The 27,119-nt window shown below is 41.2% G+C and overlaps 1 protein-coding gene across 1 annotated transcript in view; it reads right to left on the reverse strand.

Moving 5' to 3' along the window:
- LOC136851892 (uncharacterized) overlaps positions 1-27,119 on the reverse strand; it is a 110,595-nt gene that overhangs the window by 68,514 nt on the left and 14,962 nt on the right. The window contains 1 exon segment of the mRNA XM_067126229.1: positions 17,378-17,476. Within this exon segment, the coding sequence (XP_066982330.1) occupies positions 17,378-17,476 (99 nt within the window).

Consider the following 27,119-nt stretch of genomic DNA (forward strand, 5'->3'; position numbering starts at 1 on the left):
TGAAAGTTCATGATTTCAAGATGTATACAAAGTATAAGAGAGCTGATTTTATCAGTACTCAATAGCAAAAGTTGTTCTCTCTCCTCTTACAATCTACTTGACTAATGTCCATCTCTTCAAAGATGGTACATACTGAGTTCTGTTAGTAAAATATACCATACTACTTCTTACTGAAAGTTTTACACCAAACAATTTTGGATCTGTTATCTGAATTTGTCCAACTTCCTTGCTTTTGATTTTATTTTTATTTGGAGATTGATTCTTTAATATCACCAACGGAGAAATGATATTTTCATAATAAAATTAAGTTTCATATATACTTACCAAGTAATTACATAGCTATACTTTCCACTCATGCAGCAGTTTAAATTTTAAAACTAGCAGTAGCGCTCCAGTTGTTTAGTGTAGGTGACCAGTCCCACCCACTAATGGGTTATCGGCGGCCTCGGTTATCGGCAATCCGGTTTTATGGTGCTTGTCTAGCAACGACAATAACTGGATTTTCGGCGCCGATCCCCGCTTATCAATGATTTTCAGTTTTCGTCATGCCATCAGGAATGGAACCCCGACCGATAACCAGGGACTGCCTCTACTAGGAACAACTTAGCAGACAACATCATTCTGTTGCTGGCCTTATGTCCATCAGAGGTGAGGAGGGCAGGCTCTGGTTTTGTATTTGCTTGTTAAGTATATAAGAAACTTAATTTTATTATGAAAATATCATTTTCATATAAGTAACTTACCAAGTACTGTAATTACATAGCTGAATCACACATTGATAGGAGGTGGGATACATGGACATATTCCATTCTAAAACATTAAGATATTAGCATTAGAAAACCATGTTTGTCATTCCTTATCAGCTAAGAGAGCTATTGCTGGAGAATACTGCTCATGGTTGGCGCCAATCTTAACTTGTAGTGGCACAGCAGTATAGCCAAGGATTGCCTCTACTTAAGTGGGAGCTTTGCAGCGAAGGACTATTCCATTAACTGACAAAGTATTGTTAAGTGCCCTTGCCCTTGGGGCAGTACAAAAAAAAATAAAAACCAAACAATTTTGTCACCTACACTGAAAATAAACAAATACCCATTGTCATGGGTAGATGCAATAATATTTAAATATACTGAAAAATAAATATCTCTTTTCCAATACATGACTGCTTCCTGTGTTTGCTCACCAGTCAGTTACTGTCAACGCCTTGTGCAAAATTAGCAATTCGATGAAAATCCTTTCTTGTGGAAATGACACCACGTGATATCTCATGCCATGCCTTTGCAACATGGCGCAATATTCGATCCACATTGCATCAGAAAATTTGTTCTGGAAGCGTCTATTAAATGACTGGAAATGGGTGGTTATTAAGGAACCAATCATTATGCAGAAAATCAAAAAACTCCTTATGTGGGAATGACAATTGTCTGTCATCATTAGCTCTGCTCATACAGTGGTATATAAGCTTCCAGAAAAGACTTCCCAAGACAGAGAGAGAGAGAGGGCAATCAAAGGTTGGACAAAGCAAGGTTCCGATGGGAGTATCCCCTTCAGATGACTCTTACTCTTCTCCATAAAATCTTGTCCTGCCCAAAACAAAGAGAAGCAGCCAGCCCTTCCTGCTTGTGATGAGAAGTCCCTAAGCCCTCCATGTTCGAGACGAGGTGAAGCAGCGAGCCTACACACCAGTGACGAAGAAAAGTAGTCAGCCCTTCCTGCTTGTGTGGAGAAGTCGCTAAGCCCTTCCTGCCTGTGACAAGGTGAAGTAGTCAGCCCTTCCTGCCTGTAGCGAGAATGAGTTGCCAACCCATCCTGCCCTCCCACAATCTCCAGAGAAAAAATGATATTTTTATGATAAAATAAGTTTGTACATACTGTACTTACAGCAGATATATACTTAGCTATAGTCTCGGCGTTCCCAACAGAAATTCAAATTTACGCGGCACGCCAACAGGTAGGTCAGGTGATCTACCATTCCCGCCTCTGGGTGGCGGGAATAGGAACCATTCCTGTTTTCATCAGAATTTTCTCTTCCACCTGTCTCCTGAGGAGGCTGGGAGGGCCGTGTCGTATATATCTGCGGTATGCTTACAAACTTTATTTATCATAAAAATATCACATTTTTGTACATGCAACTTACCCGTCAGATACACACTTAACTGATTGGCACCCTTGGAGGAGGGCAAGAGACAGTTAATAACTAAAACAGGAAACAACATATGTTGTAGGATATACAAACCACAGAAACATCCCTTCTGTGGCGTCTACAAGTCCACTTGGTCATCATAACAGCAACATCCCCTGCTGGAGTTTCCCAGCTGCCTTCTGTGACGTCTTCAAGCCCGAGGTCATTGTGCCCGCATCATCTCTTCAGCTGAAACCCCAGCACCAACTCACCATTTAAGTATTAAGATTGCTCTAACTTGCAACCTGTTCCCCTATCTATAACTACTTAGATTTATTTTGTTTAGTGTTATGTTGAATGAGAGTAAAGGGGAAACAAAATTTCCTTTTCTTTGTAAATAGGGTTGTGAATAAATGGGTTTAATGTGAGTTTCTTTTTATATTCATTTCCCATATTTCAACTGCTGGTGTTGAAACATTATTGTTTGGAGTTTAAAAGAGCCTGGAATGACTCTTGGATCGTGACACCCATCCACTGACAGTGGTGGATGCCCCAGGTACACTGTAACCCCTGGCTCCCCAAAAAATTGGCACCTTACTACAAGGTGAAGAGATAGGAGAAAATCTTCTGCTCCCTCCCTCAGTGCCATGCCAATTACTAATAATTGTCCCAAGGTACTGCAAATTTTTTTTCTTTTACAACACTGTTTTGACTTCAAGAAAAAATGTAAAAGTGAAGAACTATTACACTTCCAGTGGGCCGACTGCCCAACAAAAGTGAGTGACATGATGAGTTTGAAAGCTAAGGAGGTAGAGGGTATTCTGGCATCTTAGCTTTCCCTTAGCAGGTAGGTAAATTGTTTTCCTGAATCTGAGAGTGCGTTCCAAAAATAAGTTCATTGGAGATGCAAGACAATGCGTTCATAGACAGAGGGTGAGACATGATCTCGTCAGGACACCTTAGGTATGGGTGGCCCTCTGATTATAAGACTTGCTCAGGTAAAACCTGAAAGCTTATACTAGACATTTCGCTCACTCTCCCAGAGCCAGGGATGTCTGTCAATTACTTAAGGGAGAAAGCACAGATCCTGTTGCTTTCTTAGCCAGGAAAATGTAGTGTTATAGCACAGACTGTCTCCCTGAGCAGAATCTGCTCACTTGTCTATAGTCTGCAGCTCACTAACTCATTTGGAACAGAGTTTTCTAGTTAAGCTGAGAGAACACAGAACAGAGAGGCTAGAGAGAAGGGCCTGTTAACCACTTGAGAGCTACGTCAAAATTCCAAGATACGGAGTCGACTCTTCTCTGCCTTGGAAGTCTCAAATGACTTAATAGGTCGCTAAGGTCTTGGTTAAAAGATAAGACTAGAGCTTTGTTTTTAAATACTAAGCCTAGCATTGCTTTATGCCCCTTGAAGGTGGAAGAAGAGAGGCCCCTAGGTGGTCCTTAGGTATAAGAGGAGTTTCGTTATCTGAGCTAAAGAGGAATTCACAGACAAGATGTTAAATGTTACACCATCGTCGGAAGACTGCCCACTAAGATTGGAGTACTTGGCAAGAAGACTGACGTCTGCATCTTACAACAGCCTCTGCAGTCGGTATTAAAAAATTCTCTTCTTCCAGGCAAGCTCCCAGGCAGTCTGTAAATCTGTCCAAGAGGAGAGTGGCCCACCCTTAGTGGTATCATTTGAAGTGAGGTTGTCTGAGTAGATAAGGATTGTGGAAGGAGTCATGGCAGAGTCAATCAACAAGCATATCTGGTTCAGGAACCATTATTCATGGTTCAGAATGGGGCTATGAGGGTCATCGTCATGTTGTGATGAGCCCAAAAACTTGTTCAGCCCTTCCTTGACCGAGCTGGAATGCAGAAGGGCATAAAGTTCCAGGTTGGACCTAACTTCCAACATGGCATAAGTTGCCTGTGCAAGAGGGTCTAGGATTGGAGAACAAAAAGAGGAAGGCAAGGGTTCCTTGAGGCAGCAAACCAGGCCAAAATCAGTCTGTCCCATAGATTCCTAGATTCCGGACCAGGATCCAAGGTCCACTCAGTGGGAGGATGAATGAATTTTTTATTTAATGCATCCACAACTAATTAGTTTGAGAGAGATGAGTGAGAGAGAGAGAGAGAGAGAGAGAGAGAGAGAGAGAGAGAGAGAGAGAGAGAGAGAGAGAGAGAGGCGCATGTAATTGCAAAGTTCTTTTGCAGGAAAAGGATAAGGACTGTTAGTTGGAGTTTGTTGAATAGTTCTGTCTGTCTGTCGGTAGGTCAGCCTCAGTTGGGACCAACTTCATATGCAGTCTTTTAAAACCAAGTTCTTTACTTTGGTAATCGTAGCATGTGTCTCTCCTCCAAGGCATTGTATGTTCGTGGAGTTGCCCTTGCCCTAATGCCATTGAATAAGAACTGTCCACATTTGTTTGTGTGGACAATCGTGTGCTGTGCCACAGCTCAAATGCCTTGAAGAACTCAGGGACATTTTGCTCATCCAGCAACTGAGTACCAACTTTGAGTGTTAAATTAAACCTGTCTGTTGTTTTTGTGTTTAGGGAAACTGGCCATTGGGGGAAGAACATGCCATCTGACAGTTCAGGTTTTGCCATCTCAATCTAATTACAGGCAGTCCCTTTCGTTCTCTGGCAAATTATAATTTCCAAGGTTACTGAGCTTTTCAAATATATTTTCAGAAATTACCTCCCAGTTTACGACGTCACAACGCTGATTAACGGAAGAAATTTGGGGGAACAGAAAATGGGAGGTAAAAATAAAAATTTGACACATTTTTTTTATGAAAAACTCGTGATAGGACAGAGCAGTTTACGGTATTTTTCAGTACCCCGAAAGCATGGGCCTTAAGTGTTTTACTATTTTGACAGTTTTTGACGATTCCCGATTATTTTTGCTTAAAATGGAAGAATTTATTTTTGAACCAACTGAAAACCAGGGACTGCTTGTAGTTAGCCCTCAAAAAGTCCTGTGTCTGGAAAATGAATTTTTTGGGTGTAAAAACAAAGTGGTTGAATCTTCCGCTGAGGGCAGCGGACACTAATATATAGCTTAATCCCTGGCGGTTAGCAGATTAAGCAAGACCAGGGTTAGCTGAGGTTGAAATGGTAGGTGTCTGATAGGTGGTTAACAAGTGATGGGGTGGTAGTTTGAAATGATTTGGAAGAGGATAGTTAAGTCAGAGTCATCTCTTTGCCCGACCCTGTTAGGATCCTCCTGAGGGAGGAGGGTATTATATATGAGGGTATAACTGCCAGGTAAGTAATTCATAAAATCTTTGTTTTACCATAAAACTTCTTTTCGAATAGAACTTGCCCTGGCAGTTATATATTTGGGTGACTCAAGGATTTGGAGAGTGGTGAAAAACTGGTTTGCCAACATCGTTGGGAAAAAACTAAAATTTGAGGTAAACACATTGGGTTACCTTCTAAGGTTGAGATGGCAAAGATCCCTAAATTTGAGATTCCTTAGGTTACAGAGCCAGGTGGAGACCACAGTTCCCCTAAAGTCAATTTTCAGGACAGGTCTTTAATTTAGGTGAGCATTAAAGTTAGTACCAGTTTTGATGAGCAAAATGTCCCCTGAGTTCTTCAAGGCATTTGGCGTGTGGCCCAGATTGTCTTGGCCCACAGAAATGTGGACAGTTCTTATTCAATGGAAGTTAGTGGGCAGGCAATACCGGGTGTACAATGCCTTGGACAGCAGTATCCCAATTACCAAAAGTGAAAGAACTTGGTTTTAAAGCATATGACCTGGTCCCTGAGGCCTACCGCCTCAGATTTGGAACTATTATGAAGCACCCTGCACAGTCCTGAGTAGTTTAAAACAGAGTCGTGTCAAGGAGGAACAGTGCGATGACTGGCTGAAAAGTCGTCAGTAGTCACTTTTTGCTGCGTTGAACTGTTGCTCCTTGAGGAGTTTAAGAAGGCCTTCAGCAGACAAACCAAAGGTTCACTTGGAGGAGGTGAAAAGTGTAAAACTGTGTATTGTCGCTCAAAAAGCAGATGAGTAATATTGACTCAGAGGGGCTCAGGTAGCGGTAGTTTTAACTATAAATCATTAAATAACCCTTCATCTCGCTCCCTAGAAATATAGTGGTGGTAGGAGAGGAGAAACCTCCTTGTTGACTCCCAATATCCCTAAGATTAATAATAACGGCAAACCTAATTCTTTTTTTCAGGTGGTAGGGATGGGTAGAGTCCAGGAGGGCCTCCTCCCCTAGAGTTTTTTGTTAACAGAGGTTTCCCAAATGCCTGAAACAAGATGAATGATAATGGAAATAAGGGTCCAGGCCGAAAAGAACTTGCTTTGGTGCAATAAGCCTGGGCATTTCCAAAGCCAGTGTAATGCTCGTAGGAGGTACCTAGACAAGTAATAGTCAAAGTCCCTGTCAGCTATAATTCCTGATAGGTCAAATGTTAGTACTGTAGAAAGATCTGTAGTAGATAGTGGTAGTTTAGACAATAGTAGTACGTCTGATTCTCTAATCCCAAATTGTGACAGCAAAAATGACAAATATGTATGGCCAGGAAAGTTGATTTTTGCTCTGGTGTTGTCAGGTGAAGTTTTTAGGGACACTGGTTCTGCCCGGTCGTTGGTCATGAAGAGGGCACTGATGCGGTTTTTGAGAAATATACGGAAATTTTGTATTGTTGGGAGGCTTCCTCGCCTGGATTCAATTGTATCAGCTCTGTTGGTTAATGTCCGTATGTCTTTTCCAGGGTCTGATGCATCACTGAGTTGGCTGTGGTGGATAGTCTACCTATCCCGGGTATTGATGGTATCTGGGAAATGATATGCTGAATGGGGAAGGAAGAGCTGTTCCTATAAGTCAGTAAATGCTAGACCTGTGGCTGTAACCACTCGGTCCGCAGCAAAAGCTGCTAATTTCCTGATCTAGGAAACGATGATGACTTGATGTTAGTAGTGTTGAGTTAGATGTAGTAAGACCGGGTCAGTAGTAGTAGTGGTAGTGTTGTCAGTTAATAATCATGAAACTTGATTGGGACAGAGCTGCTTTTATTAAAGCTCAAAAGATGAGTTTGGGATTTTGACAGGTGATGTCGAGGATCTGACTAAAGAGGTTTGCTGTTGTAAAGGCTTATTATACAAGCTTTCCACAGTCTGCATCTGATAATTTGAATAAAACTGGTCGGGTGGAACAGATTGTGGTTCCTTCTTCTCTTCAGAAATTCTGTTTTGGAATTAGCTCATACCAATTTCTTTTCAGGTCATTTTGGTGTGTTGAAAGCTTTTCATAGCTTTTGTCCAGGTATTTTTGGTGGCCTGGAATTAAATTGAGTGTGAAGCAGTTTATCAGATGATGTGAGACTTGTCAGGTTATGGATATAAACCTAATCGGGGATCCCTAAAGCCCCTTTGCATCCCATACCTGCCATTGGTGAACCATTTTCTTTGAAGGTTTTGATGGTAGGTCCTTTACCCAAGACTAAAACTGGTTATGCATATTTGTAACTATCCTTCCCATGGATAGAGCCTCTCGTTATCCTGAAGCTATACCTATCCTTACTTCTAAAATTGTTTTGAAAAACTTATGTGATTTCTTTTCCAGGTATGGTCTCCCTCGTGTAATTCAGACCGACTGATGGCCACCAATTTCAGATGTTTCTTGATTAGGGTAAATGTGTGCTGAACTGGCCATTCAGCACATTCCTGTCCTTAGATTCCGGAGAGTCAAGGTGTGGTGGAAGGTCCAAACCCTCAAGTCTGTCCTGAGAGAAACATTGTTATGGTAATGGTAGTGATTGGGACAAAGCCCTCCCTTTTGCCCTTTTGCTATCAGGAATCACTAACTCTTCTACTGGAGTAGCTCCTTTCTTGTGAGTTGGTATTTGGGCACAAGGTTCGTGGTCCATTAGAAATTGTTTTGAGATGCTCCGAATCCAACCGGAAGGGTGAGGTTAAATGTTGGAAGGTTTGTGGAAGACTTGAAGGATAGAATGTTTAGTGCCTGGAAGTTTGCAAGGGAAAATTTGGAATGGTCCCAGTCTGTAATGAAGACAACTTTGATAAAAGGTAAAAGGATACGTTCATTTGAACCTGGGGAGCTAGTACTTGTCCTGAGTATGGACCCGGATAGTTTTCTTGAACCAAGATATGAGGGCCCTTGGAAGGTTCTGAGGAAACTGTCAGAGGTTAACTATGAAATTGAGGCCCTGGTTCAAGCCGTAAGTGTAGAATATTTCATATTAATCGTTTGAAACCTTATCTCATAGTAAGCAAGGTGATCCATTAGCGAGTACGAGCCTGTGTCTGTGGTAGTGGATGTGACGGAGGACTCTGATGAGTTGGGGTGTCAGGTTCCTTCGGATGCATCCAGGTGAAAATTTTCAAAATTTGGAGATGTTGAAAAGCAGTCTAAGATCATTTAGATGTTAACAAACGGAAGGATGTGCTTAATTTAATTTATTCTTTCAGATCTTTTTCAGGATGCTCCAGGTAGAACAAATATTTTTAAATCATGACGTTGATGTAGGTGATGCTTCCCCTGTGAAGCAGAGTCCTTAGGTCGGCTGAACCGTGAAAATTGGATTTGGTCAGTAAGGGAGATAGAGTATATGTTGAAGCATGACCTTATTCAACCATCTGTGAGTCCCTGGAGTTCTCCTATTGTATTAGTAAAAAAAGCAGACGGTAAGTTCCGCATGTGTGTGGACTACCGTGGGGTGAACTCTAATACAAAAATTATTCTTTTCCTTTCCCTCGTATTGATGATTGTTTGGATCTGGATTAGGTCTGCCAAATTTATTACTAAAGCTGGACCTTCTGAAGGGTTATTGGCAGGTTCCATTATTTGATCGAGCTCGTGAGATATCGGCATTTGAAACTCCATTTGGCCTATATGAGTGTAAAGTTATGCCATTTGGAATGAAAATATGCTTGTACTTTTCAGAGGCTCATGAATACAATTTGTGGTTTGGAAGGAACGGAAATTTATATTGATGACTTGGTAGTATATAGTAATGACTGGGATACCCACATGTTAAGGTTACGTAAGGTTTTTGAAGCCCTTAGGTCTGCAGGGCTAGTAGTTAATTTGGCTAAGTGTGAATTGGGCCAGGCTGGAAAGGTTTGTTATTTGGGTCACGAGGTTGGTTTGGGTCAGGTGGCTCCGAAACAAGCTAACCCGAGGCAATTATAAGTTTGAAAAGACCTGGTAATGTTAGAGAGGTAAGAAGAGTGCTGGGCATGACAGGGTATTACCGCCTTATTGAGTCCGTAATTACTCTGATCTTGCTCAGCCTCTTACTAGTTTATTAGAAAAAGGAAAAAAGTTCTTATGGTCTGATCAATGTGAAGAATCTTTTAATAAACTTAAATCGGTGCTAATTACTAACCCTATTTTGACTTCCCAGATTTTCAGAAACCGTTTATCATCGCGGTAGATGCCAGTGATGTCGGAAATTGGAGGGTCCTCTTCCAACGGAAGGAGGACCGTGAGTTCATCCGGTATCTTATTTATAGTAAAGCTTCTGGCTGCAGAAAGGCGTTACTCCACCATTGAAAAGGAAGCCCTTTCTTTGGTCCGAAACTCTTAACCATTTCAAACCTTATGTCACAAATTTTTCTTTTCCGGTTGAGATTTGGACGGACCACAATCCTCTGGTTTTTCATCTTGCGGATGAAGGGAGCCAACCAGAGGATTTTGCGTTGGGCCCTCTTTCTGCAGGAGTTCAACCTAATTATTAAACACGTAAAAGGACGGACAATAAAATTCCTGACGCCCTTTCTAGGACTTAGTGTGCTTGCCTGATCCTTCTCATACGCCTTCGTCCTGCTCGTTTCTCCAATTAGGTTGTATGAGAAAATTTATTTTTGGATGTAGTATTGTTTTAAGTAATCCTCTTGATTTTGATTATAAGGTTTGACGACTGCCAGTCGATGAGGTTTTCTATGAGTGGTATACATTCTTGTATTTTATAATGATTCCTGGTCCCTAAGAATTATTGATTTGCCCAGGTAAGAACTTTGATGTTTTGATTTGATGATAATAAATATATATATATATGACTTTTGGACTATATTGTTGGTGTAATGTAGGTTAAGGTGTATGCCTGTGTGTGTGTGTCTTAAGTTTATTTAGGATAAGTTAGGTAGGTTTATTTCCTTAGATTTGAGGATTTTTGACCGTGGTCTTGTTTGAACTATTGTTATTGTTATGGTATGTTTGTCCTTTATCGTGTAATATCTTTTGGTTTCAGAGTCCAGTAGTAAAGGTTGTTGATAATTTAATACAATTTGGTTTCAGATTTATTGTTTTGTTATGGTATGTTTGTCTGTTATTGATTGTCCTTATTATTCTTTCCTTACAGGTTTGTTTTTACCACATTTATAAAAAAAATTTTTTTGCTTAAATTTTTTTTTTTTAGGGAGGAAGGTATCATGTAATGTTAACGTAATTGGCATTGCTTTTGCTTTCTTTAATCAGCCTTGTTACTGCTTTTGTTACATTTTGTTATATGTATAATTAGCGTAAGGAAATTTAGTTTGTAAGGTTTCAGTTTATTTTGTTTATCCGTCAAGTTCAGAGTGAAGTGCTTTTAAACCTCCTCCCCGCTCATTTAAAGTTTATAAGTGCTTTATTAACGCTTGTTTTTTTTTTGTTTATTTTGCTGAACAAGTAATGAGTGACTGGAGATGGAGTGTTGACGTTTCGGTGCGAGCGTGTCTTTCTAGAGAACAGTTCGGGCTCGCTTTTCTCCCCGTTTGGATGTGCAGCTGGCAAATCTTTATTTTATCGCTCTTCAAAGGATCTGTCGCCGTCAGTGTTGGAGGCGCAGGGGCATTTCTGCCATCTGCGGTGACTTTCCCCTTACAGTGTGTTCTTTCCCGCGGGCTCTGTTATCGGGCGCTGGATCCCGACAAGTGGACGTGGGAGGGGTCATCGCTGTGTTCCTCTGCGACGCCTTTTGAGCTGCAGCTGTGGGGGGCATTGAGACCCGTGAAGGTGCAAGTAGGGGGGCTGCTACCAGGTAGGAAATTCCTTATGTTTGTGGTTGGGAGGAATAGACGGACTCCTCCTCCATAGTATTTGGTGACCTGTGTAGCCGTCGCCCCTCTGAAAGCTGAGTTAGAGATCACGGCTCCCCTGTATTTCAGCCCTCAGTAAGGCGAGGCTGTTCATCCTGAATCATTCAGTGGATCCATTCATCCCCTTATCTAGTGTTTTATCCTCGTCCAATTTATTTTGATATATTTTCGTATAGTGAGTCTTCCTAGACTGTTGGCTTTCTTTATTGCCTTTTTATTTATTATGATTATTATCATTAACTCTGCCAGTGTGTGTACCTATCCAAGTGGCTTTGCAAAAGATTTTGAACTATTAAGCTAGGATAATCTTAGAACTCCAAAGGCACTTTAGTATCTATATGTTTATATATATCTCTTGAATTGTATATGTATAGTGTTACAATTTTGAGAACATTGGATATTAGGTATTATCTTTGTGTATCCAATTGCTGTTATTGATAATTTTAAGTTAGTTTTATAAACCTAGGTAGGAGATATTTCTCTCTGTTGCTCTTGACCTTCCTTCCTAACTTATTCAGTATTAGGTATTGGTATTGGGCCCATTTTTGTTAATTTACTCAGTATATTTCTCAATGTTTCTGTTTAGGGTTTAGTTTTAGCTGTTTAGGTAACTCCTAGGGATTTATTTAAGGAGAGAGTATTTGTCCTCAGTAGTAACAAGGCTGACATAATTTATTTGCTTAGTTTGTTAATAAATATTGTTGAGTTTTCCTGTGTGTTTCTGTCTCCGCTGACTGAGGTATTACTGGATATTATTCTTACCATCACTGCCCTCTCTCCTTTTGTGCAAAAGAACTTGCAGAAGCCTAACAAAGGCTGTAACAGAATAGTAGGAGCTTCTCCATATGGTTAAGGACTGTGGTCTTGAAAAAAGATTACCACAGTCTAGGTATGAAATAGGGTTGAAAAGCATTGTAGCCGTAAGCAAAGAGCTTTCAGCTATCTAACAGAGATGAGAATATACTTAGGACTGTTGCAGCAGGAAGTTATTGCCCTGGTAGTGCGCTCATCTTAACCATAGAGACATGGCTGTATGGCCAAGGGTCGTCTGCTACAACAGTGGGAGCTTCACAGCGAAGGACATTTCTGAATGCTAAATGAAGTACCAAGAAATTTTGTCCCTGCCCAGGGCACAGTACCATAAAAAACCAGACAAATAAAACACTGTTACCTACACCATACAACACTAAAACACCACCACCTACTACTAAAAAGACTGGTGGGTATCCAAGTACAACATATCCCCAGACTCCCCTAGAACTCAATACATTAACCAAGGCAAAGAGATGAGGAAGGAAGGAATGCTTCCTATACTCCCTCCCCCAATACCATGCCAGCCATCGATACAGGTCCTATGGTACCACAGTCATTAAAAGTCGTTTCCACATCTCAAAGGTAATGCGAGGCAAATACGGACCTGCACCTCCAGTATGTCACTTGAAATATTGTAGAGAGTGAGAGATTGTATTTAAAAGCCAATGAAGTAGCCACGGATCTGACTTAATGCTCCCTTACTTTCAAGATAGGCAATCCTCCTCTCTCAATTGCGAGTGTGCTTCAAGAATGGTATCCCTCAAGAAGAAGGACAGAGCATTCCAAACCATGGGCTTCCAAACCAGAATCCGTATCACTAGAGGAGAACTAAAGCACATCCTTTTTATATGCCTTTTCAATGGTTGTCTGCCAAGGCCTGTGACCAGACAAAAGGCTCAACTGAGGAGGCTAATCCCCTCAGACTCCCTTGGATTGCCAGTGTGTCTCCTCCCAGGTTCAGGGGAGCATGACAGGGACTTTAGGTCTAGGAGATCCAACGGGCCGGATAGCCACCTCCTCCCCTACACCTCAGGCAAGACACCTTTTCAGTTGCTGTCACAACCTGGGAATGTACAACAGGTTTGACTGAGGGGCAACTACCCGGGGGACTTCCTATCAGCCTCCACTGGACTTTCAGTATATTTCCTCCCAGGTTCTGGGGAGCATGACAGTGACTTAGATCTAGGAGAACCGACGGGCCGGATAACCACCTCCTCCACTGCACAACACTTCACTATCACAAGGTTAATTTCTGTTAAACCAGACACAAGACTGCCAAAGGCATAGGAAGGAAGTGAGGGAGCCAGGCGTGGGAAAAGATAAGAGGGCTAGTAGCAGGAGAAAAAAATTAATGTATGGAGAGTTGGTGTCAGATGATCAGGAACTGGCGCCAGGTGCTGAGTGCTCCCAGGCTGTAGCTGGTGCTATGCGAGCTGGGAGCCAGGTGAGCTAGTAGCTCAGGTAGCTAGTGAATGCTCCTGGGCACTTGGCGCCGATTCTCGGCTATCAAGAAAGTCTGTTTATCCAAAAGCCCATCGTCACCAAAATAAGTAATTTCCCTCTCTATCACTTCTGCATTTACACTTTTCAGTTTTCTGCAGAGGAAAGTGTAATAAGATGATGTTCTAATCAATTCTTTACCGACAATTGTTTTGAAATACACAAAGTACCACCACACTTAACATCTCAATTCCTATCAAACGTTATTTGAGACTTGCCAATACGTACTGTATTTGCCACCGAAAACATCAGTTCGGTAGGGAACACGATATTTACGTTATAATATGCTACTCATAAAGGAGAGTTAATCAGTTAATTGCAAAATTGCTTAGCGAAATATGATAAACTTGAATCAGATCTTAACAACATAACAATAAAATACTGATCCTGAAAGCTGTAGCTTGAAGGCTACTCGAAATCAGCAATAATATTCACTGAAATCCGGTTATCCAACCGGCAAATAATAAACAAAGCTGCTGCAAATATTCGATGTTTACACCGAGAGCAGCAGAAAGAGAATGAGGTTGCCTGCTTAGTCATTCCTAGTGTTCCCGTTAGTGGGCGGGACTGGTCACCTACACTAAACAATCAGAGCGCTACCACGGATTTTAAAATTTAAGCTGCCTCACAAGTGGAGAGTACAGCTATGTAATTACTTGGTAAGTTACTTATATAAAAACATATCATAGGCTTAAAACTTTTTTAGCTGCCCTATCAATCTTCTCAGTACCTTTAATACCTGGAAGTGATGGTAACCGTGCCCTAATCTAAAAGCACCTTCAAGAAAAGGGAGAGAAACAATGAGATCAATAGATAAATTAATTTTTACAATCATAAAAAAGAGAGAAGACCTGTGATAGGAGTTTTTCCCCCTCTCTCTTACAATCTCTTCAACTGAAGTCCATCCTTCAAAGATGGAAAATTTTGAAATCTGGAAAAATCTTAACAAGTAAGAAGGTCAAAGCTTGGCACCAAAGGCTGCTACTGACTTAATGGTCAACAAATCCCTTTCTCTTGTAAAATGAACAATTTTATGGTTCTCAGCTTACAATCTAATTAATGTTTATGATTTTGAAAGATGGAGGCTTTATAAAATCATGAAAAACTGAAGAAGATAAGTATATCTTAGTTTAACCAGACCACTGAGCTGATTAACATCTCTCCTAGGGCTGGCCTGAAGGATTAGATTTATTTTACGTGGCTAATATAAGAAAAATGGTTACCTGAGCAAGGGACCTGCAGCTTATTGTGGAACCAGCCACATTATGACGAAATGAATTTCTATCACCAGAAATAAATTCCTCTAATTCTTCAGCCTACAAGGCTTGCCAGTCAGAAAGTCGAACGCTGGGCCAACAGCATGCTACCCACCCCTCCGATGAAACTGAAGTTAAACAAGAATGCCAAAGTTTGGTAACCACAGGGGCTTAAAAATCAGAAGATAATGCCAAAGCTTGGCAATCAAAAAGGCTTAAAAATCAGAAGATAAGCAAGTAAGCCACAAAAGTAACATGAGCCTCATCACTTTTTGAATTTACAGGCACCCAATTAGAAGATGTAGACCTCTACATTGATGTGAAACAGGACTATAAGGTTTTAGGTCACACAATATGTCCTCCTGAGAGATTGTCAAGTATGTCACCATCTTAAGTTTACTGAACTCAAATGGTTTTTCCACTTGTTTAAGTTTTCCTGTGCTTGTCAAATGCAGAGACCTCAGATACCAAGGTAGAACTCCATTCCTCAAAAGTTAAACTACTTAATAATGATACAGCCTCTTTATTACTTTATAAATGGCTGATCGTGAGGCCAGCCAATCCTTACACACAATATTTTCCAGGTTAAACTTAGATGACAGGCTGGCAATATATGCCAGGAGTTTCTATACACTATGCTAAGGAATAATGCAATAATCCTAAAATAATTAGAAATATAAAGCACGTTCAACTAATAAATATATAAAATACACTAAAAAGAATAAGAGCTTAAGCCCTTGTGGACAGGTAACATACATAGATGTTTATATATTGCTTTGTGGTGGAGTCCAGGTAACATACATACTGTATATATTCAAGATTCCGCGCCATACAGTTTGAACGTAATTTTGTGGGAAAAGTGATCAGGTCACTTCCATGGGCCATAAATGTTCTGGCAACTCTTCCATGGCCAGTCTGGTAGCTCAACAAAGGAGAGACAGATATCAGTTTGACTTGAAATGTCATGAGAATGCACTGCCGCTCCTGAACCCAGGACGTCTAGTAAATATTTTAAAATAAATATACAGTACTCAGAATTAGTTACTGCTTTTAGTTCTTATCTGTTAGGATATTGTGTATGCTGTAATTATAATTTTACAAAATAAAACAAAATATTAGAAAAAGCACTTATAACTTGGTAAAGTTATCATATTTTTACGGCCGTCTTTTAGAAATATTCACTTTCAACTTCCCCTGGAAAGTACAGAAAATTTTATAGGTTTATTTTTTCTTATACCATGTGCATTTGCATATCTTCCTCTTTCCATTGATGTTTTTTAAATTGGCTATCCTTAAATTTAGCCCGGTCTAGAGGTGTGCTTAATACATATTTAGCCTGGCCCAGACTGTGAGGGTTAGCTTCATGAAGCAAACAATATTAACACTAAGAAAAACTTCCGGATTAAAGTCAACAACTATGCCCGTGGACAAGAAAAGTCAAAACAACAACTGGTTAAGTTTTCTTGATATTTGAACTATGCTAAACACATTCACTTGGAAGACTAATAGTCCAACTGAAGAGTAGCAGCCTCTGCATCCTCTAGCATGTAGTGCCTCCTCTGATGTGAAAGCAGTGGGAGGAGGTCTGTTCGATCTGCACGAGGCAAGAGAACAAACTAGCTTGCAGATCAGACTGTTCACCTCCTCCAACACATATGACAAACTGTGAACAGGACAACCTGACTGAAGGACGTCTCTGGCAGAGCACCCCTTGAGGAAAGCTCCTTGGGTGAGACTGTGGGCAAATGTGAAGCCAAGGTCACCTCCGCAATCATCTCTCAGAAGCGCTCCTCCAGTTCATCCTGTACAGCAAGCTACATCCTTTTCAGACAAAGAGGGAGTCACACCAGGCTTATGCCTCAAAGTCACTCCCAACCATGTACTGAAACAGATAAGCATCTCACTGGATAAGACAAAATTCAGGAGAGTTGATGCCAAAGAGTTTGGACTTTGACCCAACTACCCCTAGGCTCTTGGACTCAGTAGCCACCAAAGAGGAGAAGAAAGAGAGCATACGCCACCATTCTAAGCCTCCTCAAGCTCACGTGGTGAACCACATGCATGAGGTGGAAGAGATTAGAGATCTCTCCCTTGAGTGAGAGTGCTTGGGCTATACTTGTGGCAAAAATACAATGTGCCTGTCAGAGGCAAACATCTTTTTCTTAATAGGAGGTTTGTTTGGGAAATATTTTGTGACAAAAGAAATGGTACTGTTAGTTATGTCTGTTACTTGACTAAAATCAATTACAAATACAATGACTTAATACATTTACTGTGAGTTACTATGATTTATGCTAATGATTTGGAGTATTATCCAACTGCAGGATGTGGACTGACAAAAATATATATCAGTAGAACTTCCAAAGTTTGCATGTTCAAAAAATATAAATTTCTTTAAATATACTGTCCTGTAGGTGCTAAGACTTTTAGCTGAGCGGTATTATTGCATTACAGAACTTTATATAATTAACTTCAAATGAACTATCTGTATTAGAACTTACTGCAGTTAAACATTTATAAAAAAAAACACTATTAATTCTCATACAACTAGCCAATAACATTAACATTATATAAGACTTGTCAATAAAATGTATTCAAATGGAAGAGTAAAAATTCAACTCTGGTGCACTACTCACTTTTCTTCTTAGGCAGTTCCTCACTGTCAGTGGCAGATCGCTTGCTGAGTGAGGGATGCTCAAGGATAAGCCTTTCTGTTTCATCATCTGGTAATGGTTCTGTACAAAAAAAAAAAAAAAACTTATATGTTCAGTATACAAATAAATGTTTCATCATCTGGTAATGGTTCTGTAAAAAAAAAAACTTATATGTTCAGTATACAAATAAACAATTATTTATGTAGAAAAAGTCAACATCAGTGTACAATCAATAGATATCAGGTAGGTTTGTAATTTCACTCACTACACAGCAATAACAACATTGATTAGACTGCAAAAAATGACATTTTCATGATAAAATAAAAATGATATTTTTATGATAAAATAAAGTTTTGTACATACTTACCCGGCAGATATATACTTAGCTATAGTCTCCGGCGTTCCCGACAGAAATTCAAATTTCGTGCACACGCGACAGGTAGGTCAGGTGATCTACCATACTGCGCGCTGGGTGGCGGGAATAGGAACCATTCCCGTTTTCATAATCAGATTTTCTCTTCCACCTGTCTCCTGAGGGGAGGCTGGGAGGGTTATTGTCGTATATATCTGCGGGTAAGTATGTACAAAACTTTATTTATCATAAAAATATCATTTTGTACATGAAACTTACCCGGTCAGATATATACTTAGCTGATTGGCACCCTTGGAGGAGGGCAAGAGACAGCTAATAACTAAAAAAAAAAAAAAACGGGAAACAACATATATTGTAGGATAAACAAAAACCATGGTTCTTACCTGATGGGGCAGAAGACTTCATGGATACTGTCTATGAGTCTGCATGCCTCAAGAGCTTCAGCGAGGAAGTGACCTATGACTGACAGCCTTCTGGCATCGTGTCAATGGGGAAGACCCACTTACATGACAGAGCCTGTTATGGATCGTGTCAATGGGGATTAACCCACTTACATGACAGAGCCCTCTACCTGAATCATATCAATGGGGCTATCCCTCTTACATGACAGAGCTAGGTAATAATAAAATACTACAAGGAGCTAATAACCAAACCCGACCACCTGACCAAGCCTAACCTTGTTAGTGATACAGAGATGAAAGAGAGGCTATCTCCAACACTCTCTTCAACCGACCATAAAAAACAACAACCACAATTAAAAGAACAACTAACTTATTAGACTGAAAAGGATTAGCTTCAGCTCCTTGACCCAGCACTGAACCGCTGGATACGTAAGCTCCTAGAGAGAAGCACTTCTCATATGTCACGCGAACATCTCTCAAATAATGAGAAGCAAACACCGAGTTACATCTCCAGTATGTAGAGTCCACAATAGACTGGAGGGACCAAGACTTGTGAAAGCCAGAGAAGTAGCTATTGCTCTCACCTCATGAGCATTCACTCTCAGAGCTGAAAATGTTCTTTTTCTTTACAAGAAAGATGAGCCTCCTTTATAATATCTCTAATGAAGAAAGCCTGGGCATTCTTAGAAATAGTTCTTGAAGGATCTTGACTGAACACCAAAGACTTTCAGTATTGCCCCTGAGCTATTTCTTTCTCTCCAGATAACATCTAAGACTTCTTACTGGACAGAGAGTGTGTTCCAGCTCTTGTCCTGAAAGTGGAGAGTCCTTTGACCTCAAAACTCCTAGGCCAAGGTTTTTGAAGGGTTCTCATTCTTTGCTAAGAAGAGAGGCTTAAAGGAGCAGATTGCAGAGTCTTCTTTAAAGCCGACAGAACTTCCAAAGCCTGTAATTCGCTCAATCTTTTGGCAGATGCAAGAGCAAAAGAAACAACGATTTTCTGGTCAAATCCCTGAAAGAGGCAGATCGAGAGGCTCAAATTTATCGGACATTAAGAACTTTAGACCACGTCTAAATTCCAGCTGGGAGGTCTAGGGACTTATTTTTAGACGTTTCAAAAGACCCTATAAGATCGTGAAGGTCCTTATTTTCAGAGATGTTAAGACTCTGTGTCTAAAAACTGAAGAAAGCATGCTTCTATATCCCTTGATGGTGGAAACCGCCAGAATTACACTGTTCCCTTAGATAAATAAGGAAATCGCGATATCCATTACAGAGGTACTGGAAGAGGACACTTTCTGAGCTCTGCATCATCTCCTAAAGACTTCCCACTTCGACTGGTAGAGGCACAAGGTAGAAGATCTTCTGGCTCTGGTGATAGCATGCAGCCTTGCGTGAAAATCCCTTCGCTCTAACCAGTCCTTCGACAGTCTGAAGGCAGTTAGGTTGAGAGCGGGGGAGGTTCTTGTGATATCTGTCGAAGTGGGGTTATTTGAGAAGATCGCTCCTGAGAGGGAGCGACCTGGAAAATCTATCATCCATTCCAGTACCTCTGTGAACCAGTCTCTGAGATGGCCAAAAGGGAGCGATCAGGGGTGAGTTTGGTGCCCTTTGAGGAAACGAACTTTCTTATTACCTCCCCTAGAATCTTGAACGGGGAAAGGTATACCGCCTCAGACCTTCCCCAATTTAGAGAAGGCAGTCTATCGCTACTGCTCTGGGGTCCGAGATCGGGGGAGCAGTAGTTCTCAATCTCTTGTTCCAATGTGTGGCGAAGAGGTCGATATTGGGTCTCCCCAAAGGAAACCACAGCCTTCGCAAACCTCTCTGGAAGAGACCATTCCGTGGGAAGCACTTGGTCTTTTCCTGCTGAGCAGGTCCGCCCTCATTCCTTTCTCCTGAACAAACCTGGTGAGGAGAATGATGTTCCTCTCCTCCGCCACATCAGAAGGCTCCTTGCTGTGACGTAAAGGGAAAAGAATGAGTCCTCCTTGCTTTCTGATATAAGCCAGGGCTGTGGTGTTGTCGGAATTTACAAGCACTACTGATCCCTTGACCAGAAGTTGATCTGGAAAGTGCCAGGATGTATGGCTACCAGTTCTTTCTTGTTGATGTGCCAGGACCTTCTGTTCTGCTTCCCAGGTGCCTGACACTTCTTCCGAAGCTTAGTGTCGCTCCAACCCGACTCCGATGTGTCTGAAAACAACACTAGGCGAGGGTTCAGTTGAAGAGGGATTCTCGACCCAGTTTCTGGAGGTCTAACCACCAACGGAGATGTTCTTTTACTTGGTCCGAAATCAGAAAGGAATCTGACAACTCTTGGGACTTCCGATCCCAAGATTCATTCAGGAAGAACTGCAGAGGTCTTAGGTGAAGCCTTCCTAGAGAAACGAAGTGTTCCAGCGAGAAATGGTCCCCAGCAGACTCATCCATTCCCTCGCAAGAGAACATCTGTCTTTCTCTAGAAAGTCTGTCACCTTTTGAAGGCAGCGTTCCCTTCTTTTCCAGGGATGGAAAACGCTTGAAACCCCGAGAATCCATCAGAATCCCCAGGTAGACAATTTTCTGCTGAGGAATCATCTGGGACTTCTCGAGGGTTTACAAGAAGTCCTAGAGATTGACCAGGTTTAAAAGTCCGAGAAAGGTCCTCCAGACAACGGTTTCTTTGAACTGACCTAATCAGCCAATGTCGAGATACAAGGAAATCCTTCACCCCTTCTAAATGTAACCAACAGTGAGCCACATTCTTGAGAATGGTCGTGAACACTTGGGGAGCTGTGGAAAGTCCAAGCACAGAGCCCTGAACTGGAAGGTTCTTCCATTTACCATGAACCTTAGGAACTTCCTGGAGGAGGATGGATGGGAACGTGGAAGTATGCATCCTGAAGGTCCAGGACACCATCCAATCTCCTTGACGAAGAGACGACAGAACAGAGGACGTCGTCTCCATAGAGAACTTCTTCTTTGATGACATGAAAGCGTTCAGGAGCTCACGTCCAACACAGGTCTCCACCCGAGGTTTTGGAACAAGAAAAAGCCATTGTAAAACCCCGGGAATGAAGATCTTGAACCAGTTCTATGGCAGACTTTTAGCATTTGATCGACGGCTAGCAGAAGGGCTTGCCTCCGACAGGATCCTTGTATTCTAGCGATAACTCCCTTGGAGTTGTTGTCAAGGGAGGTTTCGAAAGAAGGGAATGAGGTAACCCTTCCTCAAAACAGAGAGGGACCATTGGTCCGCTCCCTTCTGTGCCCAGGCTTCGTGAACTTGAGAAGTCTGGCACACTGGAGTCTGGAGGACTTGTTTTCACTTGACTTCCTGGCTGGGAGTCCTGAAGGCCTTGTTCTTCTTTCAGGTCTACGCCTCCTGATAGACCTGGATGAACGAAAGGGCTCCGAAAAGGGGCCTTCTTCTTTAGCAAAGGAGATGCAGGTCTCATCCTTTAGAAGATTGAGCTAGAAGATCTTGAGAACGCCTTCTCCGACAAAGAAGAGACTTCTTTACAGTTTCTTGTGGGAAAAGATGGCTTGAAAGAGGAGCGCATAAGAGGGAAGACCTCTGGAGAGGAGAAACAGATTTGGAGAGAAAAGCACTGAAGACTGACCTCTTCTTAAGCAAGCCAGTACCAAAAGGGAAGCGATCTCCATCGAGCCGCCTCCCAACAGCTTTGTCCAGGCAAGACAACACACTGCTGAGGTCCTCCATACTGACAAGTCCTCTTGAAGACTCTTCTTGGCTAAGGCCCCAAGAGACCAGTCCATGAAGTTAAACACTCCAGCACATGGAAAAGGCCCTTGAGGAAATGGTCAGTTCACACAGTCCCCAAGAAGCCTTGGCGAATAAGGGAGAGCCTTCTGAAGAATCTACCAATGAGAAAAGTCTGATCCAGCAGAAGAGGGAGCTAATCCCATAGGTTCCCTTGTCACGTACCACATTCCCGCTCTGCCTGAAAGCCTGGAGGGAGGCAAAGAGAAGACAGTCTTGCCTGCATCCTTCTTGAGAAGCTCTCTGAAACCCACTTTCTTCATGGAGATCGGAGGGAGATTTTAACAAGAGAGGAAGATTTCAAGCCTTGGTGCTCAGAGCATAGAACCAGGAAGGAGGAGAAGCAGGCTTGAGGGAATCTCCATACTCCTGGACTAGTAGAGCTGTTAACCTCTTGTAATCAGAATGTGATGTCTTAGGAGATTCGTCCTCCGATAAAACTTCCAGGCCTGCAGGAGGAGGAGAACGTTTAGAAGTAGCAGGGCATTTATCAGAAGAAGAGCGCCTAGAAGGAGAAGAGCCTTTGTCCACTGGAGAGCGATGATCCGGAGAAAAGAGCACTATAAGCTGACTGGCGCCTGACAGAAGAAGCAGCCTCGAACGGTAGAGGAGCCCTTGCTAGGGAGGGGAGCCTAACAGAAGAAAGGGGAGGCTGGGAGGAACTTCTACGAGAACGAACGAGGCAGGGCGTCTGACTGAGTGTTCCAACAGGAGAAGACCGATCTCCACAGGAGAAGCTTGGGTGAGGTATTCGGAGACGAAGAGCGCCGAGGCGCCTACCAGAGAGAGGAGCGCCTACCAGGAGAAGAGCACTTAGAGCGCCACAGTGAGAAGCGCCTATCAGGAGAGGCGCCTACAAGGAGAGGAGCGCTGGAGGGGAGGAGCGCCTGCTACAGGAGGGAGCTAACTGAGAAGAGCCTGGAAGGAGGGCAGAGGGCTGCAACTCAGAAGACACTTGCTGGGAGAAGAGTGTTTCTTGGAGGACTTGACAGGAAGAGAGGCATCCTTCCCGAAGGGAGCTCTTGATCAAAGAGCCAAAAGAGCAGAGTTGAGCCTGGAGGCCTACCAGGATCTGCTGGTGGACTCCTGAACACCAGAAGAAGAGGAGGAAGATCTTGAGTCCTCTTCTTTGAAACAGAACCTTCAGGAAAGCGTTCAGGCTGGAATCCAATCAGCGTCTCCTCTAGGGCCTTCAAGTCCTCTTCAAAGGACGCTGACTCCTCAGCCGAACTCCAACCACGTTTAGGAGACGAAGAAGCAGAAGAAGAGAAACACTTCTTTAAGATCCCTTTTCACGGCGATCTAAGGCAGCCTGGGGACGTCAACAGGAGCTGCCAAGGACGCCTGACCGTTGGGAGCTCTTCATCCTTTGCGGCTGTCAACATTCCTCCTCCACTGGGTCTGGGAGTTTGGAAGAGGAGTCTAGAGCCGGAGCCGGTCAGGCGCCCCCTCCACTACACTGGGGACACTACACAAATCACTATCACTTATCACTTTCTTTTCCTCCATAGCACGCATCCAACTGCATCTTGCGGATCGTGGTTTTCATAGCAGCCATCTCCGGCGACGAATCCACAGGTTCGACGAAGGGTGAAGGAGCTGAAACAACTGGAGTGACAGGAGAATCTGGAAGGGTGTTAGGTTCTAAATCTACCTCCTTGAAAGAGACCTACTAAGCAGCTCTGGAAGAAGCCTCCTAACTCTGTCCTCTCCAGCTTTAATTACATAAGAGTTTCAAAGCCTTCCATTCCAGTTCAGTGAGATTCTCCATTCAACACACGTGTTCTCTCAAAAGAGCAATCATTCTCCTACACCCTCTAACACAGAAATGAGGATCACCAAGCTTTAGGTAGTCTCACCTACAATCAGACTGCCACACACGAAACACCGTGCAACACTCTGATCAGACATTCTTAAGAAAATACCAAAGCCAAAATCAAAATCAAGTCCACAAAAGCGTATGCCAAGCCAAAAGATCCAATACGTCACCAAAGGTCAGTCCAAAATAATCCTCAGCAGCTGAAAAATGAAAATCAAAGCAGAAGGAACCAACAACAGATGTTGCGGAACCAGCGACAGAGAAAATCTGATTATGAAAACGGAATGGTTCCTATTCCCGCCACCCAGCAGCGGTATAGTAGATCACCTGACCTACCTGTCACGTGTGCGCTTGAAATTTGAATTTCTGTCGGAACGCCGAGACTATAGCTAAGTATATATCTGACGGGTAAGTTTCATGTACAAAATGCTTTTATTTATAGCTTATTTGACATTATTTCATACAACTTAATAAATTACCTAACTATGGTTACCATCAATCCACATAACCATGGTTAAGTTTTGACAGTTTTGCCTACTACTAGTACTGTCAGGGACATAGTATCCTCAGGCCTAGCGTTTAGGCCTGCTGCAGTTTTAAGGGTTAACAAAGCGTGCCCGATCATGTAATTACCATGTCATCTAAGTTCTCAAACCTCCTGGTATGCAGAGGACTCCAGCTGTCATGTAATTGCCAGTAACTATATATGAATTTGTTCTTATCTTAAAACTAGTATTCTTGAATTTTACCATTATCATTTTTACCTAAAGGATTTCAAATTCATACTACATTATCTTTACCAACTAGCTAAAACACCACGGTTGAATTTCATCAAATTGCCAAGGGTAACAATGCTTGTTGTTCCTAACCTAAGCTTAGCAAGAGGAGCTGCCTGGTAATGCACTCTTCAAGAATGCTGAATTTTGCTATCTGTCCCACTCACAGACTTGAAGCAAAGAGCTCTTGCCCTAGCCAGACCAGAAAAGTCCCAGTTATTATGTTATTCTTATAAGGTTAGCCTTATTTGACAGTACATTGATGAAGTGTATGTTGAATTACAAGAAGTATAAATTGTGACATGTTATTAGCTTTATAAGATGTTTTTGTATTAAAATTTATGTTCAAAACGGAACTTATGTTATTCCTTGAAGTGACTAGTGCATAATTACAGCAATAAACCAAATTACAAATAGTTAAAAGTTGTGAAAAGGCAAACAAACAATGAGCTAAGTTTCTGCAACAGACTTTGAAGTCCAGAATATGCTAAGAGGCAACAATGTGGCTCTCCAAAGCAGTTAGTTGATAAGAAGTAACCAAGTCTGTTTGCAGTTTTACATCACTGAAAAGCTGGATTGCATAGGTAAAAGAACAATTAAACCTATGCTATAAATAATTATTATTTATGGATGAAGCTTATATGGGAAAAAGCTTTGGAGATGACAATTATTTTAAAAATGGACGTTTGTCTGATTTCCTGCCTGTCAGTTTGAAATGGAATAAAGAATGATAATAATTAGTTCGGGCTCTAGGGCGTTAAAACTGATGTAAATTTATGGTTGAAGATTGGGCTGGTGTTATGGGAAGAAATTTCAACTTCAACTTGCTCAAGAGTATAAAAACACAGCAGACAGAGTTAATATTTTTATTTAACATATAGAATAGATATTATCCTTGGTAAATGCTGGTGCAAAGATCATTTACCAATCTAGATAAAGTGCTGAGAAAAGATACGTCAATGCAGCATTACAGTAATGTTAAAAACGTCGCCATATCTGCAAAACTTAAAGCTTAATCTGTAGAAAATATATACCAGCAGAATTAAATTAGTACAGAAAACACAGATTCACGTAGGGCACTATTTGGTTCATGCCACGCAAAAGTTTCTCTGTAGAACATATCTAACCAGAAGATCAAAAACAAATTAGCAGTATTGTGACTGAGAAATAGTTGAATATAAAACTGTATTTTCATATAATTTGAATGAATATTTGCATTTTGTGATAAAACTATTAAATGGTTAGGATCAGCAGGTTGTGAGTTTTTTGGTTGTGCTATCAAAATGGGCAGTTCTAAGTGTTTTTAGAGGGTTTTGGCATTTCATGTATTTTGAAATAGAGAAGGAAAGTATCACTGTGTGCTATGGGGGGGGGTTCTGAATTCTTATTTCCAGAGATTGTACATATTGTTTTAGTAAATGGAACAAATCATTTGAAGTCTTGGACAGCTGAAAAAAGTTTTAAAGGAAAAGTTCACAAAATTGCAAGAGTTGCACCCTTATTTAATAATAATCAACACATAGCAATGGCACCAGACAGTGCATGTCACAAATTGTTTGGCTATCACAGATTGTTGTCTGGGTTTGATATCATGAAGGATCAGTGAGAATAATGATACTAAGAAAGAGTCTACACAAAGTATGTACAATTCTTAGTCAATCATCACAATTTGACATTTTCTTTCTGCTTTGCTTGATTTACTGTACACATTGAAAACAAAAAGTTTTAAATTTGAAGACAGAAATTATCACACATATTATAGTTAATAGGTAAGAAAATATGAGTAAACTGCTGATATTCTCAGTAAATTCTAAGAGAATTCCCTCTTCTCATACCCTATTAGGGGAACTGCGTTTATCTAGAAGACAGAAGTTGTAAGAATATTTTTAAAAAGGAGAAAATGTTAAATATATGAATGAGGATAGTGTAAAATTAAAATATATATATGAGCCTATATATATATTTTGCCATGTAATGGATATAATATATGGAAGCTAACAGAAGAATACATATATATTTATATATAGAAGAAAAGAGGAAATAAACATTATAACTGACTTAATGCTATGAGTTAGAAGTATTTAAAGATATAATAGAATCCATATATATATACATATATTTTTCTTGTAATTATATACATTGCAATGAAGTTGTATAATTAGGGATATAATTACACAGACAAATTTCTTGTCATTTATTGAATGCAAAGGTAGGCCAATTTGGATAATCTCAATTAGTTTACTATTATAATGTTTGCCTAGATAGACGGGTGTGTCTAGTTTAAGCCCAGATATAAAAATGTCACAACGGATCCCGGTTAATTTAAAAGGCGCTAGCGTTAAGGACATGCCAGACAAACAAAATATCGCAAATTAAAATAAAAATGAAAATATTCCTTTGGAAATGAAAAGCAAGAAACAGATGTCATAACCTGATTGCATAAGAAGGATGACAGAACTGATGAGGACGGAACCACCTTCAATTAAGATGGGTACCATCCACGGAATTTTTCAACGAATAATAATGGTAGTTTCTCCCTAACCAATTAGTATTTGGGAAAATCCTTCCTGCCTAATTTAATGGATAGCA

Source organism: Macrobrachium rosenbergii, chromosome 24 (genome assembly GCF_040412425.1).
Source record: "Macrobrachium rosenbergii isolate ZJJX-2024 chromosome 24, ASM4041242v1, whole genome shotgun sequence".
Classification (NCBI taxonomy): domain Eukaryota; kingdom Metazoa; phylum Arthropoda; class Malacostraca; order Decapoda; family Palaemonidae; genus Macrobrachium; species Macrobrachium rosenbergii.